The 14268-nt window shown below is 61.5% G+C and overlaps 1 protein-coding gene across 15 annotated transcripts in view; it reads right to left on the bottom strand.

Moving 5' to 3' along the window:
* Positions 1 to 14268, bottom strand: part of TSNARE1 (t-SNARE domain containing 1) — a 154581-nt gene that overhangs the window by 116057 nt on the left and 24256 nt on the right. For all 15 annotated transcript variants that reach the window (XR_015246781.1, XR_015246782.1, XM_086695482.1 and 12 more), the window contains exon 2: positions 760 to 885. Coding sequence is in view for 12 of the 15 variants with exons in the window: in XM_086695486.1 (XP_086551612.1) it covers positions 760 to 885 (126 nt within the window). In the remaining 3 variants the exon portion in view is untranslated. The remainder of the gene's footprint in view (positions 1 to 759; positions 886 to 14268) is intronic.

Below are 14268 nucleotides of genomic sequence, written 5' to 3'. Positions count from 1 at the left end.
CACGCTGGCCCTCGCACATGGACCCGTGCAGGTGCCACGCAGCCACAGAGCAGGAAGACGCAAGGGGACGGCGACATTCGACATCAGGGATTCAGGAGCAAAGCCAGCAAACGGCAGAATAATAAATTGTACGGAACAAAGTTCTGAGACATGCGAAGGCAGCAGGGGGCCCTGTGGGGACGGACGGACACACACACACACACACACACACACACACACACACACACACAGGCAAAAGTAGGAAGAAGACAAAGAAGCCAGAACCACGCTTTTCAGAGTGAGGCGGTGCTGGGACAGGGCAAGGGGACTTGGGAGTCCTAGAAGGGGGTCCCTGCTCTGCCCTGCACCAGCTGCATGGAGCCCCCAAGCCCGCCTGGCCTCAGTTTCCTCCCCTGTGTGTTGCAAAAATTACACCCCTGCACCACACTGTCATTAGGAAGACCAGTCTAGGCCATCCATCCACTCAGCTGTTGGCCAGGTACCCCAGGCACCCCCAGACCAGCTCGGGGCACCTGCTGAGTGCCAGCCTGAGGCCAGAATGGCCTCAGACACCAGGTCCGTCCCCACGGCGGGCCTCCTCTCCCAGTGAAGCCTCTCCTGGTGCTGACCCAGTCCAACACCAACCACCCTGCCCCAGCCCCTGGCCACAGGCACCACTGCTCCCACAGCCCACCTACCCCTGCCACCATCGCGACAGAGCAGAGACCTGCCCACTGCCACCCCTGCCACCCTTCCAACGCCACGAGCCACTGTCATTACCTAGGGGCTGATAGCCTTGTCTGGAGGGTCCCCCGAAAGGGCCGTGGCTCCCCAGGCCACCACTGCCAGCGATGGATCCATAGGACATCTTTTTACAGAGAGCAGGGCCACTGCCTTCCCACAGAGCTGGAGGAGACAAAAAGCAGGAAGGGAGAGGAGTTAGTGCTCCAGACCCAGGATCACTCGGGCCCCTGCCCGCCCAGCCCACCGGCCTGGCTTCACGTCGTCCCCACCCCTGCATCTCAGCCCAACTGAGCCCCTTCAGGTGCCCACCTGTTCCACTGTCCTCACGTGAGGACAGACACCGGGAATCACCTCTCCCCTGAGCAAGCCCACCCCTGCCTGCCGAGCTGAGAACCCACGGGGCTTGTGAACCCGCCAAGCCTCTGGCTCCAGCTCAGTGCTGAGCCTCACGAGTCGGCAGGAGGGCTGGGGACAGGCTGCCTAGGACGGACCCACCTCAACACGTGGCACCAATGCAGCTCGGACGGGACACTGACCCTCTGTGGGCTCAGCGACCCCATCTGTAAGATCAGGGGGACACAAGGCCCTGCCTCCCAGGCGCACAGAGAGCAGGAAGTGACACCCACGGTCCCAGCACTCTTGGAACACGACCGCCTGTATCGCCGCCTGAACACGACACCGGCCATCCCGGCCGCAGGCACTCGGCCTCCTTCCCGCCCCACCTGCTTCTCCGGTGAACCACAGCTCCAGGGCGGCGGAAGGGACATCTCCAGACATGAACTGCCCCCCGGGACCCTCCAGTGTCATCAGCTTCCCGGGTGGCCGCACACGTGCCGTGTGCACAGAGACCCGTCCGGCGAGCAGCTGATCGGCCACGTCCCAACGGCGCTGGCTCGGCCCACGGGGCGCTCCCAGCAGGCCGGGCTGGGCTCCCAGCACATCGCAGCCACTACTCCACTGCCCTGGACAAAAGCCCACGCGAGAGCGCGAGAGGGTAGGACTGTGACCTGCGAGCTCCCGGGGCCGGCGGGGGCCCACAGAGCGGGCTGCCCGAGCCGTCTGCCAGCCAGGGCCCCTCCATGGCCAGGAACTCCGGAGCACCCCAAAGAGCTCTGGTTTACGGGCGGGACGTCCACCGGTGCTTACTGGGTTACAAATTAAAACAAGGTTGTAAAACTATATTCAGTAACTCATCTTAGAACAACAGTAAATGCATCAGCTGTTAAATAAGTGACACAACTTTAGGACACACAACTGCATGTGCCCGGACAGAACAGCTCAGCAAGAAGACGGGCCGCCCGGCTCCCGGTAAATCCGCAGGCGGGCTCGACGGACGCGCTGGTTCTCACAGCTGCTTCCGGCTGCGACGGGACGGTGGTGGTTGGAGCGGATGATGAAATCTGGCCCCAACAGGACAGCTGTCAGGGGGGGCCCCAGGGGCCCCGCACGTGCTCCAAGGAGTGCGGGCCTCACATCCCAGATGCCTGCCGAGGTCACCGCTGGACTTGGCTTCCCGGATGCCCCACGAGGGGAGACGGGCCGCGCAGGGAGAGCGGGAGGAGCCAGCAGCAAGAGAGGACACAGGGGTGACCGCCAGCCTGGAGGGGAGGTCTCGGCGCGGCAAGCCGGGCACCCGCACGCTTGCCAGCCCCTGACGGGAGCACGTCGGACGTGGAAGACGGAGCCCAGGACACATGGGGACACAACCCAGAGCGAGCAGCACCGGGAAGAGCCGTGTAACGTGGCGAGGAAACGGCTGGGGCTGGCGCCCAGAGTAGCGGGCACACTCACGCTTCCCTGCGCGCCTCCACGGGCTTGCACGCCGTCCTCACGAGCAGCTGCGAGGACACCCCACCACTGCTCACGCCGCAGACGGGGACACTGAGGCACAGAGGGGTAAGCGCCAAAGGCCACACGGCCGGCAGAAAAGGGTTTCGGATCTCATGGGGCGACCCCAGTGCCCACGACCTCCCCAGGTGGCCTCCTTGGGGGCAAATCCAGGTCACCCAGCCCCTCGCCACCAGCCCTGGAGACAGGAAGCACTGCCCCCAAAGCCCCACAGGACACTGTCCGGGGCGCCCGGGGCACACAAGGTGCTGGGGACACCACGGCGCCCAAGTGCGGCGCTTGGTGCAAAGGTGGGAGACGTCTGCCCCAGGAAGCAGAACAGAGACAGAACGGGACCGGAGGCCAGGCTGGGCCTCCTGCCTCCGAGGGACAGGAATCGTGGGGACAGAGGAAACCAAGGGAAGGGGATGAGCAACCAGAAACTCAAGGCAACGGCCCTCATGAGCCATGAGGACAGAACCTAAAACCACGGCGGCCCCGTGGGGGCAAAGAAGACACTTCCTGACACGGTGCAGGCCCTTCCCTGCCCTTCTTGGGAGAGGACAAGAGTCCACACTCCACCTAGGACGGAGAACCCAGGAAAACAGGCACGACCGCCTGCAGCACGAGCCAAGAGGCCCGGGGCCCAAGCTGTGCCAGGGCCGGGGGGGCGACTGAAGGTTCCAGAGCGGCAGAAGGTTCCAGACACACATCCTCGGGAGGGTGCAATCATGGCCGCGGCGTCTGGACCTAACCGAGCCCCAGGGAAACACGGTGAAGGGGAAACAAGGACGATCCCAGGTAATGACGAGGCTCAGCCCTCAGCGGCTGCAGTTAGGAACGGCCTCATCCACCTGCCAATAGGATGCAGCACGGAGCCGTGCTGGAGGAGGGCAAGTGTGTGTGCTCGAGCGTGTGTGCACAGGTGTATGTGCTCGAGCATGTGCATGTGTGTGTGCGTGTATGCTCAACCGAGCGTGCGTGTGCTCAAGCACATGCACGTGTGTGTGTGCATGCGTGTGCTTGGGCGTGTCTGCACATGTGTGTGCATGTGCTCGAGTGTGTGTGCACAAGTGTGTGCGTGCATGCATGTGCTGTATGCATGCATGTGCTCGAGTGTGTTGCACAGGTGTGTGTGCTCGTGTGTGCACAGGTGTGTGTCATGTGTGTGCTCAGTGTGCATGTGTGTGAGTTCAAGCACACGTGTGAAAGGACACTTCAGTCATCATCTTGCAAGACAGTAGATAGTGTCTAACTGTTGGAAACGACGGAGAAGCAGTGAACGAGCATGTTATTCAGAGAAAAGTTACCCAAAGATCTAGAAGATCAAAAGCAGCAGACCCTGGGAAGAGGAAACTGGAATCCCTGTTTTTCTGAAATAACCATGTAGGGCTCATTTTTTCTCTACACTCTGTATGTGTATAATCCTGAAACATTAAAGCTTCATTTTTAAGATTCCACTGAGATCATCACGCAGAAAGAGGAGTCTGGAAACAGAGCGGCGGGCTGCGGGGATGTCTGCCTTGAGCAGACGACCCAGGCAGAGACCCACACTTTCTTCAGATGCCTGGAGGGTGGCCCCAGAGTCACCATGTTGTCTGGGGGGCTACGAGGACCCCAGGCAGGCACGGCGCACTGGGCACCGTGTCCGGTGTGAACAGGGTGGGCCCTGGCACAGCCTTGGGGTCGTGGGCATCTGTCGGAAGTCGGCGGGAATGTCCCCTGGGACAGGAAGCTGTGGGGACCGGGGGCCATGGCTAGAGCCCCAGACTGGGCGGGCTTGGCAGCTCCCCAGAGGAAGCAGCTCAAGCGGGGTCCAAACGGGCGCAGGAAGGACTGGCCGACTGGGTCGGAAGGGAGGGGCAGCCCGCACACAGGGGAGCCCGGGGCCTGCCAGAGGAGGTGACAGAGGCTGGTGGGGGGGGGGGGCAACACTAGGGACCCCCAGCCCGAGCCCACAATGTGCCCAGCGCAGGGAGCGCAGCAGAAAGGGACAGAGGGGCCGAGCCCACAGCACCACTGAGGGGTGAACGGAGGCCACGGGGGCCGCCCTCGGCTGGATCCGGGCAAGCAAAGGACAATGAGCAGCCCACCTGCAGAGGCAGGGAAGGGAAAAGACCCCCAGCCTGCCACCTCGTCTGGCTCGCAACCTCCTCTCGCCGGGCACCACCCGCAACATGTGCCACCAGCGTCTGCTCGGCAGACGGGGGTGAGGCTGCCCCACTGCCAGAGCCACAAAGAGGCGCCCAGCCTGAGGACCAGAAACACCAAACACCAGTACCTGTCCTGGGCCCACTGCTCCAGCCCCTGGGGGACCCAGAACCCAGCAGGGCCGCCCCCCCCCACCCCCATCGCTGGGAGACAGCGAGTGGCCGTGGGCACACACTCAGGTCCCCCAGGCGCCCTGTGCCCGGGCTGCGCCATCAGCTTCCTCCACACCGCTCCCACTCAGCCGCCCGCAGCCAGTTCGCACCCCGACCCTCAACGGGGGGCGAGGGCAGGCGGCGGTGGAGTCAGACGGGGAGGGGGAGCAGCTGGACAAAGGCCGGGGCGGCCACCGGGGGCCCAGGAGGGCGGAAGCGGCAGCAAGGCCCACGGGAGGGCCGGGGGTGGGGGATGCTGATGGGCCGCAGTACCCGGGAAGGGCCCTGGACCGCCTCGGAGCTGCCGGAGGCCACGGGAACACTGCCTGCTCCCGAGCAGGCCTCCCGTCGAGCGGCTTCCTCGAGCCGCCGGCTCCTCGGGCCCTGCACCCCCAGGGCTGGCGCCAGGCTCGTTGCCAGCAGCCTGAGGGAGCCGTCTGTCCTTGTGGTGCCCAGATCCTGCTTTTGGGGCAGCAAAGGAAGCGGGGGGTGCCAGGGAACGCCCCAGCAACACGGCCCTGCCCCCAGGACAAAGCCCCTAGGCCCCAGAGGAGAGAACAGATGGACAGCAGGACGCCCCCGGGCCCTGGTCGGGAGAGAGCAGCGGACACAGCTCCAGGCTGGAGTCCAGCGGCCTGGACTCCAGGGCCGGTGCCAGGGCCAGGACAGGGCCGGCTCTGCCCCAGACGGGCTCCCGAGCAGGACATGACTCTGCCTGCAGCTTCCTTCCATCGGCCTGGGGCCGTCAGAGGCAGGGGAGCCCCGAGACCCCGGCTGACCTTGCTGGCAGCAGACAAAGGACGGTATCTTCTAGACTGGGGTAGCCCTCAAGCTGAAGGGGACCCCAAGGATGGAGAGCAGGTGTCTGTCTTCTCAAGTGTAAAATGGGCAGCTGTCCAGCCCTCAGTGAGCTAAGCAAGGAGTGAGTTCACCTTTGGGCCTGCATTCCCTGGACCGCTGACCTGCGCTGCGATGGGGACACAGCAAACTCAGCATCACACAGTCCCCCCTGCCCGTGGGGCCTCACGCTCCAGCTGGGCACAGACAAGGAAGGAGGCGGGAGACCGATGCACCATCATGGGGACCCTGCCTCGGTCCCACCCAGACTTCGCCCTGCCGACAGCCCTGGGGACCTGGCCCTCAGGCCTGGGCTCTGGCCTGGGGCGCTGTCCTTCACCTGAGTCCTCGCCCGTCTCTACCCTGCTGCCCCTCTCTTGCCCTTCTTCCCCACCCCTGCACAACCACAGCCCTGGTCGATCTGCCTTTCCAGGCAACACTGCACCCGCCCGCCCCTCTGGGACCCAAGTGGGTGTCGGGCCGCAGCGGCACCGGGATCCCCCGCCCCTCCCTGGACACATGGCGAGCCCTTCTCTGGGCACAGAGCCGGGCTGAGGGACAGGACCCAAGCCATGACCCGCAACGTGTCCAACACAGAGAGCGGCAAACGGGCGCCGGCTCCCTTCAGTGCCTGCCGTGTGAGGGGTCAGCAGGGAGGCGGGGAGGCTTCCTGGAGGAGGCAGGGCCGAGTAGAAGAAGAGCGTGGTACCAGGCGGTGCAGAAGGAAAGCTGGCCAGGGCCTCCCCCCACCGCCCGGACCGTCCTGCTGCGAACCACCTTCCGCTCACCTGGCCGCACGCCTGGCACGACCGAGGAGGCCCTCTGGGAGGGGACCCAAAGCCAGCGCTGCCCCACGCACGGCTCCGCCCGGGGCCCAGCCACCAACCCCGGCCACGCCGCTCCAGGGAGGCAGGAGCCCCAGAGCTGCGTTGCTCAGAGACCGCAGCGCTGCCCCCGGGGAGGGCAAGGCTGGAGGCTGTGACGGCGATGCCCAGTCCCGCCCACACTGCTCCAGGCAGAGGCCGGGCAGCCCCGGCTTGCCGATCGGGCAGGTGGACACCACAGGTCAGCCCAGGGGAGCAGCGTCAGGCTGGGCCGCTACCCTCTACGCCCGCGCTTCCCTCGACGGACTGCTGCCCGTGGGCCCCCCAAAATGCCTGTCTCACCAACGTGCCCTCACGGGTGCTGCAGAAGCCAAGCCGGCCTGGAGACCCTGGGCGAAGGCCACGACGTCACAAGACCCGGCTACCCAGCACGCTCGGCCGATCCGGGCACACCCAGCACCAAGACAGGAGCGTCACACAGGCAACGTCTGGGACGCGTCTGGAGTCACAGGCAGCCTTGCGTGAGGACGGACGTCTACCGTGCGTCCGCGGCAGGGGTGGGGTCACCTGTGCCGGGTACTCCCTGACCCAACCCAAACCCCAATTTTTAAGATGACAACACTGAATGCACAAAGAGAAAGTGACTCACTCCAAACCACAGAGACAGGCAGGACCTGGGAGCCAGCCGCCGGCCCTCGGCACCCTCCCCCGGCAGCAGCAGGAGGATACCTCCCCTCAGCCTGTTTCACCTCTGCCCAGCACGCTTCCCCTCCCCAGGGAGCTTGGAGTCTCCCGTTCGGATTCAGGTTTCAACATGCACAGGCCTGTGAGGGTCGATATCACCACAGGCATGGCCGTGTGTGTGTGTGTGTGTGTGTGTGTGTGTGTGAGAGAGAGAGAGAGAGAGAGAGAGAGAGAGAGAAGCTCCTTACTTCCTCGCTTTGTCTCCCCACAGCAGGGAGCACACCCAGCACGCTGATCTTGATGCTAAAACACCATTCTTCCCCAAGAAGAACTCAGACTCCCCGGAGACACGGCTGATCCCAGGGCTGGGGCAGAGCAGGGAACAGATACACCGAGAACAGGGTGTTCCCGCTCGCTCGACAGAGCGGGAAGTGCTCCAAGGTAGGTGGGGACGTCACCAAAGGACACGGGAGCCGGTGGGAAGGCTTCCACCGCCACATCCGGGACAGTCTGAGCCCCAAAATAAGTAACAGTAACGAAGGATTACAATCATTGAACAAAATAAAAACCCACGGGTCCACACGGTCACAAATAAATAAATGAGGGAAAAAAGGAAAAGCTCCTCCTTCGAGCAGAAAGCCGATAACGCAGAGGGAGTGGGGGAGGGGCGGCCATCACGACCCTGATTCAGACAAGCGTGTCCAGGGTGCTACAGCTGCCGGGACAGGTCTGCTAAATGAGAGGCCAGTCGCACAGGCTCCAAGATCTTCCCCAAGATACCTGCTAATTAAAAATGGAAAAACTGTAACTTTTCAGAGGCAGCTGGCAGACATCCCCTTAACCAAATGATCTAAGTGAACATGGTCACCCTGCACGGAGGAGCACGCGACAGCACCTCCGCGATCCCTCCCCCCCACCCCCGCAAGGGCCGCGAGAAACAGCAGAAACGACCAAACTGAGAAGCTGTCTACTCAATAACTGACCTGCCATCTTCACAAACACAATCTCGGGACACAAAGACCAAGGGATCGTCCCAGAGCAAAGGAGGCTGAAGACACGTCATCGCCTAAACTAACAGGCAGTCCTGGGTTTCTTTTGTAAGAAGGTGTTATGAGGACAATTCACAAGCTCTGCCCCGATGAACACGAACAAGATCCTGGGACGAGAGTTGTACCTGTGTTACTTTCCCGACTGGCACTGCCGCGCCGCGGTTGCGTAAGATGGTGGTTTGAGGACCAGGGAGCATCCTGTCTGCCGCTCACCATCAAGCGGTCCAGAAGGGAACACGTACGCGTGCGTGCACACACGTACACACGGAAGGACAAAGCCAAGGTGGGGAGGGGCACCGGGGTGCACACTGGATGTCTATCCATCTGGTAACTCTTCTGTAACCTAGAATTATCGTGCCCCAAAACTTTTAAGTTAAAAATGAAATTAGGGGCGCCTGGGTGGCTCAGTCGGTTGAGAGTCCGACTTAGGCTCAGGTCATGATCTCGCGGTTCATGAGTTGGAGCCCCGCGTCGGGCTCTGTGCCGACAGCTCGGAGCCTGGAGCCTGCTTCGGATTCTGGGTCTCCCTCTGTCTCTCTCTGCCCCTCCCCTGCTCATGCTCTCTGTCTCTGTCTCTATGTCTCTCTCTCAAAAACAAATAAATATTAAAAACCGGAAGAAAGAAGGAAAGCAGAGCACATGTACGTGAGTGAAGAAACGTGCCGTGTCCACGGACGGACGCTTGAGGCTGGGGAACTAAGGCACTGGCATCAGCGTGATCAGGTATTTTAAATGTGTCCGAAAACCAAGAAGCCCCTCCTATTTTAAGCACAATGCATTAAACAACTCTTAGGAGAAAAAAGAAAAAATACAAACAAAACTTTGGAAATTTCCAAAAAAGAACCAAAGAGTGAAAACATCGCACAAACACATCGATAAGATACATTTAAAAGAGCGACCAGAGGAAAATCCACGACACTGAACGTTTCGTGAAAAAAGGTGAAAACGAACAAAATTCTTAGTTTAAGGGTTTGGAAAAAGCCATGCGTTTACCCACGCACTGCCAGCTAAGGTGCCCACTGCGCAGAGCGCTCCGAGGGTGGAGGACGGTGTGGCAGGAATGACGTCGACTCCTGTGCCTGCCGTCCATGTCCCCTCAGCTTGCAGCCGTCCTGTGACCACAGGCCCGGGGGGCCTGCAGCAGCTCACGCACAGGGGAGCCACGCGAAGGGAACCACGGAGAAGTGCGGTATCCCCAACACCTGCCTCCTGCCCGCCTTTGCTTTCCCGTGAGCTTCGTGGGCTGTTTCCACGTCACGTAAGCTCACGTCAGTTTGATTTCCTGTTATTTGCAGCCCAAGATGTTCTAATGAATACATCCACCCTTAAAAAAAGTAAGTTAAGGGGCGCCTGGGTGGCGCAGTCGGTTAAGCGTCCGACTTCAGCCAGGTCACGATCTCACGGTCCGTGAGTTCGAGCCCCGCGTCGGGCTCTGGGCTGATGGCTCAGAGCCTGGAGCCTGTTTCCGATTCTGTGTCTCCCTCTCTCTCTGCCCCTCCCCCGTTCATGCTCTGTCTCTCTCTGTCCCAAAAATAAAAAATAAAAACGTTGAAAAAAAAAAAAAGTAAGTTAAAAAAAAGCAATGAGATAACTCAAGAGTACCCAAAGAAACAACATAAATAAAAGCAAATATTAATGAGGTAAGAAATGGAAAAACAATAGATCTGACTTGTGAATCAAAACCCTATTTTCTCAACTACTGACAAAGGAGACAACCACTAACACGCTCAAGAAAAGAGGGAGGAAGCAGAGATATGTCATGTGAAAAATTAGAAAGAAAGAACAGTCGCTGAAACAGAAAGAAGGTTACGGAATCGTAAGGCTGTGCTTTCCACCGTCTACACGCCAAAGTGGTGCAACACAGATGAAAGGGGTTGTGTCTCCGGAAAGTGAGGTTCACCAAAAGTGACCCACCCGAGACAGCCTGAACAGACGAATCTGGAGAGAAGAAATAGAAACCGTTATCATGAAGCCACCCCCACAAAACACCAGGGCCAGATGGTTTTGCAGGGGAATTCTGCCACGTTTCCAATGCTCCATAAATTATTCCGGGGCGCTGACGATGGAGGGAAACTTCCCGACTCTCTTCGGTGAAGCATGTATGACATTGGTACCGAAACCTGATAAACGCGGTCCAAAAACAAATGGCGAACCGGTTTTGCGTTGATGTGAAAACACTCCATAGGTTACTAAGAAAACAAAGTCCAACCCCCCAGGTGTTTCTTCCTCCCTGAGTGCAAAGCATATTCAACGTTAGGAGCCTGCAGCCACAGCAGTGGACCAGAGGGAAGCCTACAAGCTGTCCACAGATGGCCACCAAACCCTTGACGGAAAGAGGAGAACTTTCTGGAGATGATGAGGTCAGCGCCCCTTAGACAGAAGGCCCAGGAGAGGGCACAAGCACCGCCACGCCCAGCACCGCCCAACGCCGCTCCGGAGGCACCGGCCCACGCGGCCTGACGGCAGAGGCCACCGAGGGGCGACGAGGAAACGGAACGCACAGTCTCTTTGCCACCGACACGAGGGCATGTGTGTAAAACCCAGCCTGAATGCCGAAAGGCAAAGATGCGGGTGTTGCAGGAGGGTGCGAAATTCACCATCAGAGGGCAGGACCCTCCACACACGGACGCCAGGGAGAGGACGGAGCAGCAAAGACACAGCACCGACGACGAAAAGGACAGGACACCCGGGAACACACGTGCAGGGACGAGAGAGGAACCGGGAAGCACGTCTAAGAGGAACCTGTAAATCACTCCAGGGGGACAGAGGGGCAGAACCGCTCCAGCAGAAAGACCCCCCCTGCTCCCGGATGGGACGACCCGGCCTCATGAAGATGTCCGCTGTCCCACCCCAATAAAAACCCCAGCGAGCTTCCTTAGGGAGCTCAGAGGCTGAGGGTGAGTGTACGTGGAAAGGCAAGAGGAACAGACGATATCCAGGAAAACAGCAAACAACTAACGGGAAGGACCACTATCCCCAGACCCGACATCCTGAGAATGACGGGCGGGCAAAGGCCACGACACGGACGGATCTGGAGAACATTCTACGGGCAGAAAGGATCCGGCACGGAAACAACACGTGTGTGGTTCCACTTAGGAGACACGTCCAGCACGAGCAAATCCGTGGGAACAGAAAGCAGACAGGTGGCTGCCGGAGGCTGGGGCAGAGGGATGGGGACGGACTGCTCCTGGCTGTGCGCTTTCTTTTAGGCCGGCGAGGAGGTTCTGGAATGAGAGAGTGCTGACGGAGGCACAGCTCTGTGAACAGCCCGAAAACTGCTGGGCTATACATTTCCAAAGGGTGAGCTTCAGGGTATGTGAATTCTCTCTCCGTAAAGCTAGTACAATAAACACCAGAGCGCTTCCAAAACTGCAACTCTGTGCGTGAAGACGTCAACCGACGGAATAAGGAAGTGTCGAGACAGACCCACGTACACACACACGTGCAGCAGACAAGAAATGGGGATTCTCAGCTCACCCGAGCGCAGGGAAGCTTCCTAGGCAGGACGCACAATTCCAACATCGTCAAAGGAAAGACCGCACACGGGACGGGCGCCCTGCCCTCTCCTCAGCCTCCGGGGTGCTGGGGGGACAGTGAGCCTGTGCAGAGGCCTCCGAACACTAACTAGTGAGCCCTCCGGCCACTTCCCTGCTGTCTCCTGTCAAGGCACACTCAGCGAGGCCACCCTGCGGGTGGGCCTGTGGGGTCTAAGCGCCCGCCCCTGCTTCTGCTTTCTTCCTGTTCTCTCCTCCGGGCCCCTTGGCCACTCAGGCCCCACCCCCTTCCTAGCACTTTCCTCCCTCACCTGTCTGCGGGGACGCTGGGCTCTCAAAACACACGCGTGTGTGCGTGCGTCTGTTCTGGTGCCACAGGAAGGAGAGACGGGGAGACAGGAGGGCGGTGCCCAGGACCAGCTCCCTGGGAAGAGCCCCCTCCGGCCTTTGAAGCAGCTACAAGTCAGACCGGGCTGGTGTCCAGACCCTCCCCACCCCCTTCAGAGGTCAGGGCCCTGGGAGCCCAGGACCCGGCCCGGCCTCACACCAATGGGAGGCAGGGAGACGACAGGGACAACCCGGACCCTCCCCCCGACACCCACTCGACCCCCAACGTGCCCAAGAAGGCACAGCAGAGCGAATATAATTCAGTGACCGCCGCCCTCCTGGAGGAGGCCAGGGTGGGCCTCAGAGCTCCCGCCAGGACTGTCCATCGGCCACCGTCCCCGGGACCTGCCTCAGGCTGCTGCGGGAGCCCAGGTCGGTGACAGGTGGGGACTCGGACATCAGGGACCCCAAGACCGCCACGCAGCAGAGGGCCTTGGCCCTGGAGCTCTGCAGGGCAAGCCCACCAACAGGTCCTGCTGCCACGCAGGGATCTGCCCCAGCACAGGCTCTTGGCCGCAGGCTGGCGCTCCAGAGACGGGCCACCAGGTTGAGCCCCGCAGGCACTGGGACGCCTAAGGCAGAGGCGGGGAAGCAGACAGACAAGAAGGAAGGAGGGAGCACTCAGCACACAGGGTGCACAACACAACCCCGCAAGATGAAGCACCAGAAAGAGAAGCCAAACCTGGGCGGACTGGGTGGGGCCGGTCGCCGGGGACACGGCTTCTCAGCACGTCACTTCAGAAGCGGGAACTCCATGAACCGAGGCCCCTCAAGAATGCTCTCAAATGAAAACAGTTTGAAACGGGAAAGAGGCACTGGGAGAGGGGGCAGAAAGAGGCCAGATGGCAAAGGGGGACCCCCGGGGCCCCGTGCCCTGCCCTCAGGGGGCCTGGAAAGGCCTCTGTGGCTCGCAAACCCACCAGACCGTCACCGCACACAAGTGCACGCTGGACACAACCCGCGGGGCAGGCACCCAGACACGGGAGCTCCGGTCCCCTTTCTACCAGAAACACGGGTGCGGACACAAGGCGCGACCCGGGAACACCTCACCTCCAGGGCCTGCCCAGAGGTGGCCCCCCCACCTGGGTGGCGTTGCCAGAGGACAGCACGCCTGGGGCCACGGCACACCGGGCCCCATTCTCCGTGCTCCAAGACATCTCTCGGGGCCGCCGGGCACCCACAGTGCACTCCGCATCCGGGGCCCTGTGACAACATGGGTGACCTCCCAGCTGCTGCCCACCCTGTGCCTGTGGGGGGCAGGGACAGGTCAGGATCACCACAGAGCAAGGCAGTGTGGGCAGCAGCAGGCCCGTCCCTCCTTGCCTCTAGGCCCCTGCATAAGACATCCCCACCTGGGGAAAGAGGAAGGTGGGCAGGGGGAGGGGACAGGTGGAAGGGGAGAGGAAAGGGGGAAGGGGCAGGTAGAGGGGAGGGAGCAGATGGGGGGGTGGGCAGGGGGAGAGGGAGAAGGGAGGGGAGGGGAAGGTAGACGGGGGTTGGCAAGTGGAGGGGGAGGGGGGCAGGGGGAGGGGGGTGGGCAGGAGGAAGGGGAGGGGGAAGGAGGAGGGGAAGGTGGAGGGGGAGATGGGTGGGGGAGGGGGTAGGTGGAGGGGGGTGGGCAGGAGGAGGGGGAGGGGGTGGGCAGGTGGAGGGGAGGGGGAGGGTGGAGGGGAGGGGGTGGTGGAGGGGAGGGGGTGGGCACCCAGGCAGCACAGGCCCTGGGGCGGGCACCAGCTTCCTCTCTCCTCAGCATCTGCCAGGCAGGCCTGGTAGCAACCAGCCACAGAGCCACCCGCCGGGCAGTCCATGATGCGTCTCCGGCCGAGTCCCCGCCCCCACCAATCTGACGGCGCACGGGGCACAGTGTCTCACAGCCCTGATCCTGGAGAGAACACATCAGATCATTCACACGGAAAACACCATCGCACCCACCGGCCCATGTCACGGTCCTCGCGGCACGGCCCCAAAAGCAGGAGCCTGCTTCCACCCCCAGCCCCCACTCCGGGGGTCCCACACGGGAGACACGGCTCGGTCCCTACCAAGCCCAGGCCCAGGCCACAGCAAAGGAAAAACAACGTGT

Source organism: Puma concolor, chromosome F2 (assembly GCF_028749965.1).
Source record: "Puma concolor isolate L17-30 chromosome F2, mPumCon1.1.hap2, whole genome shotgun sequence".
In the NCBI taxonomy this organism is placed as follows: domain Eukaryota; kingdom Metazoa; phylum Chordata; class Mammalia; order Carnivora; family Felidae; genus Puma; species Puma concolor.
This window is presented reverse-complemented; position numbering and strand designations above follow the sequence as displayed.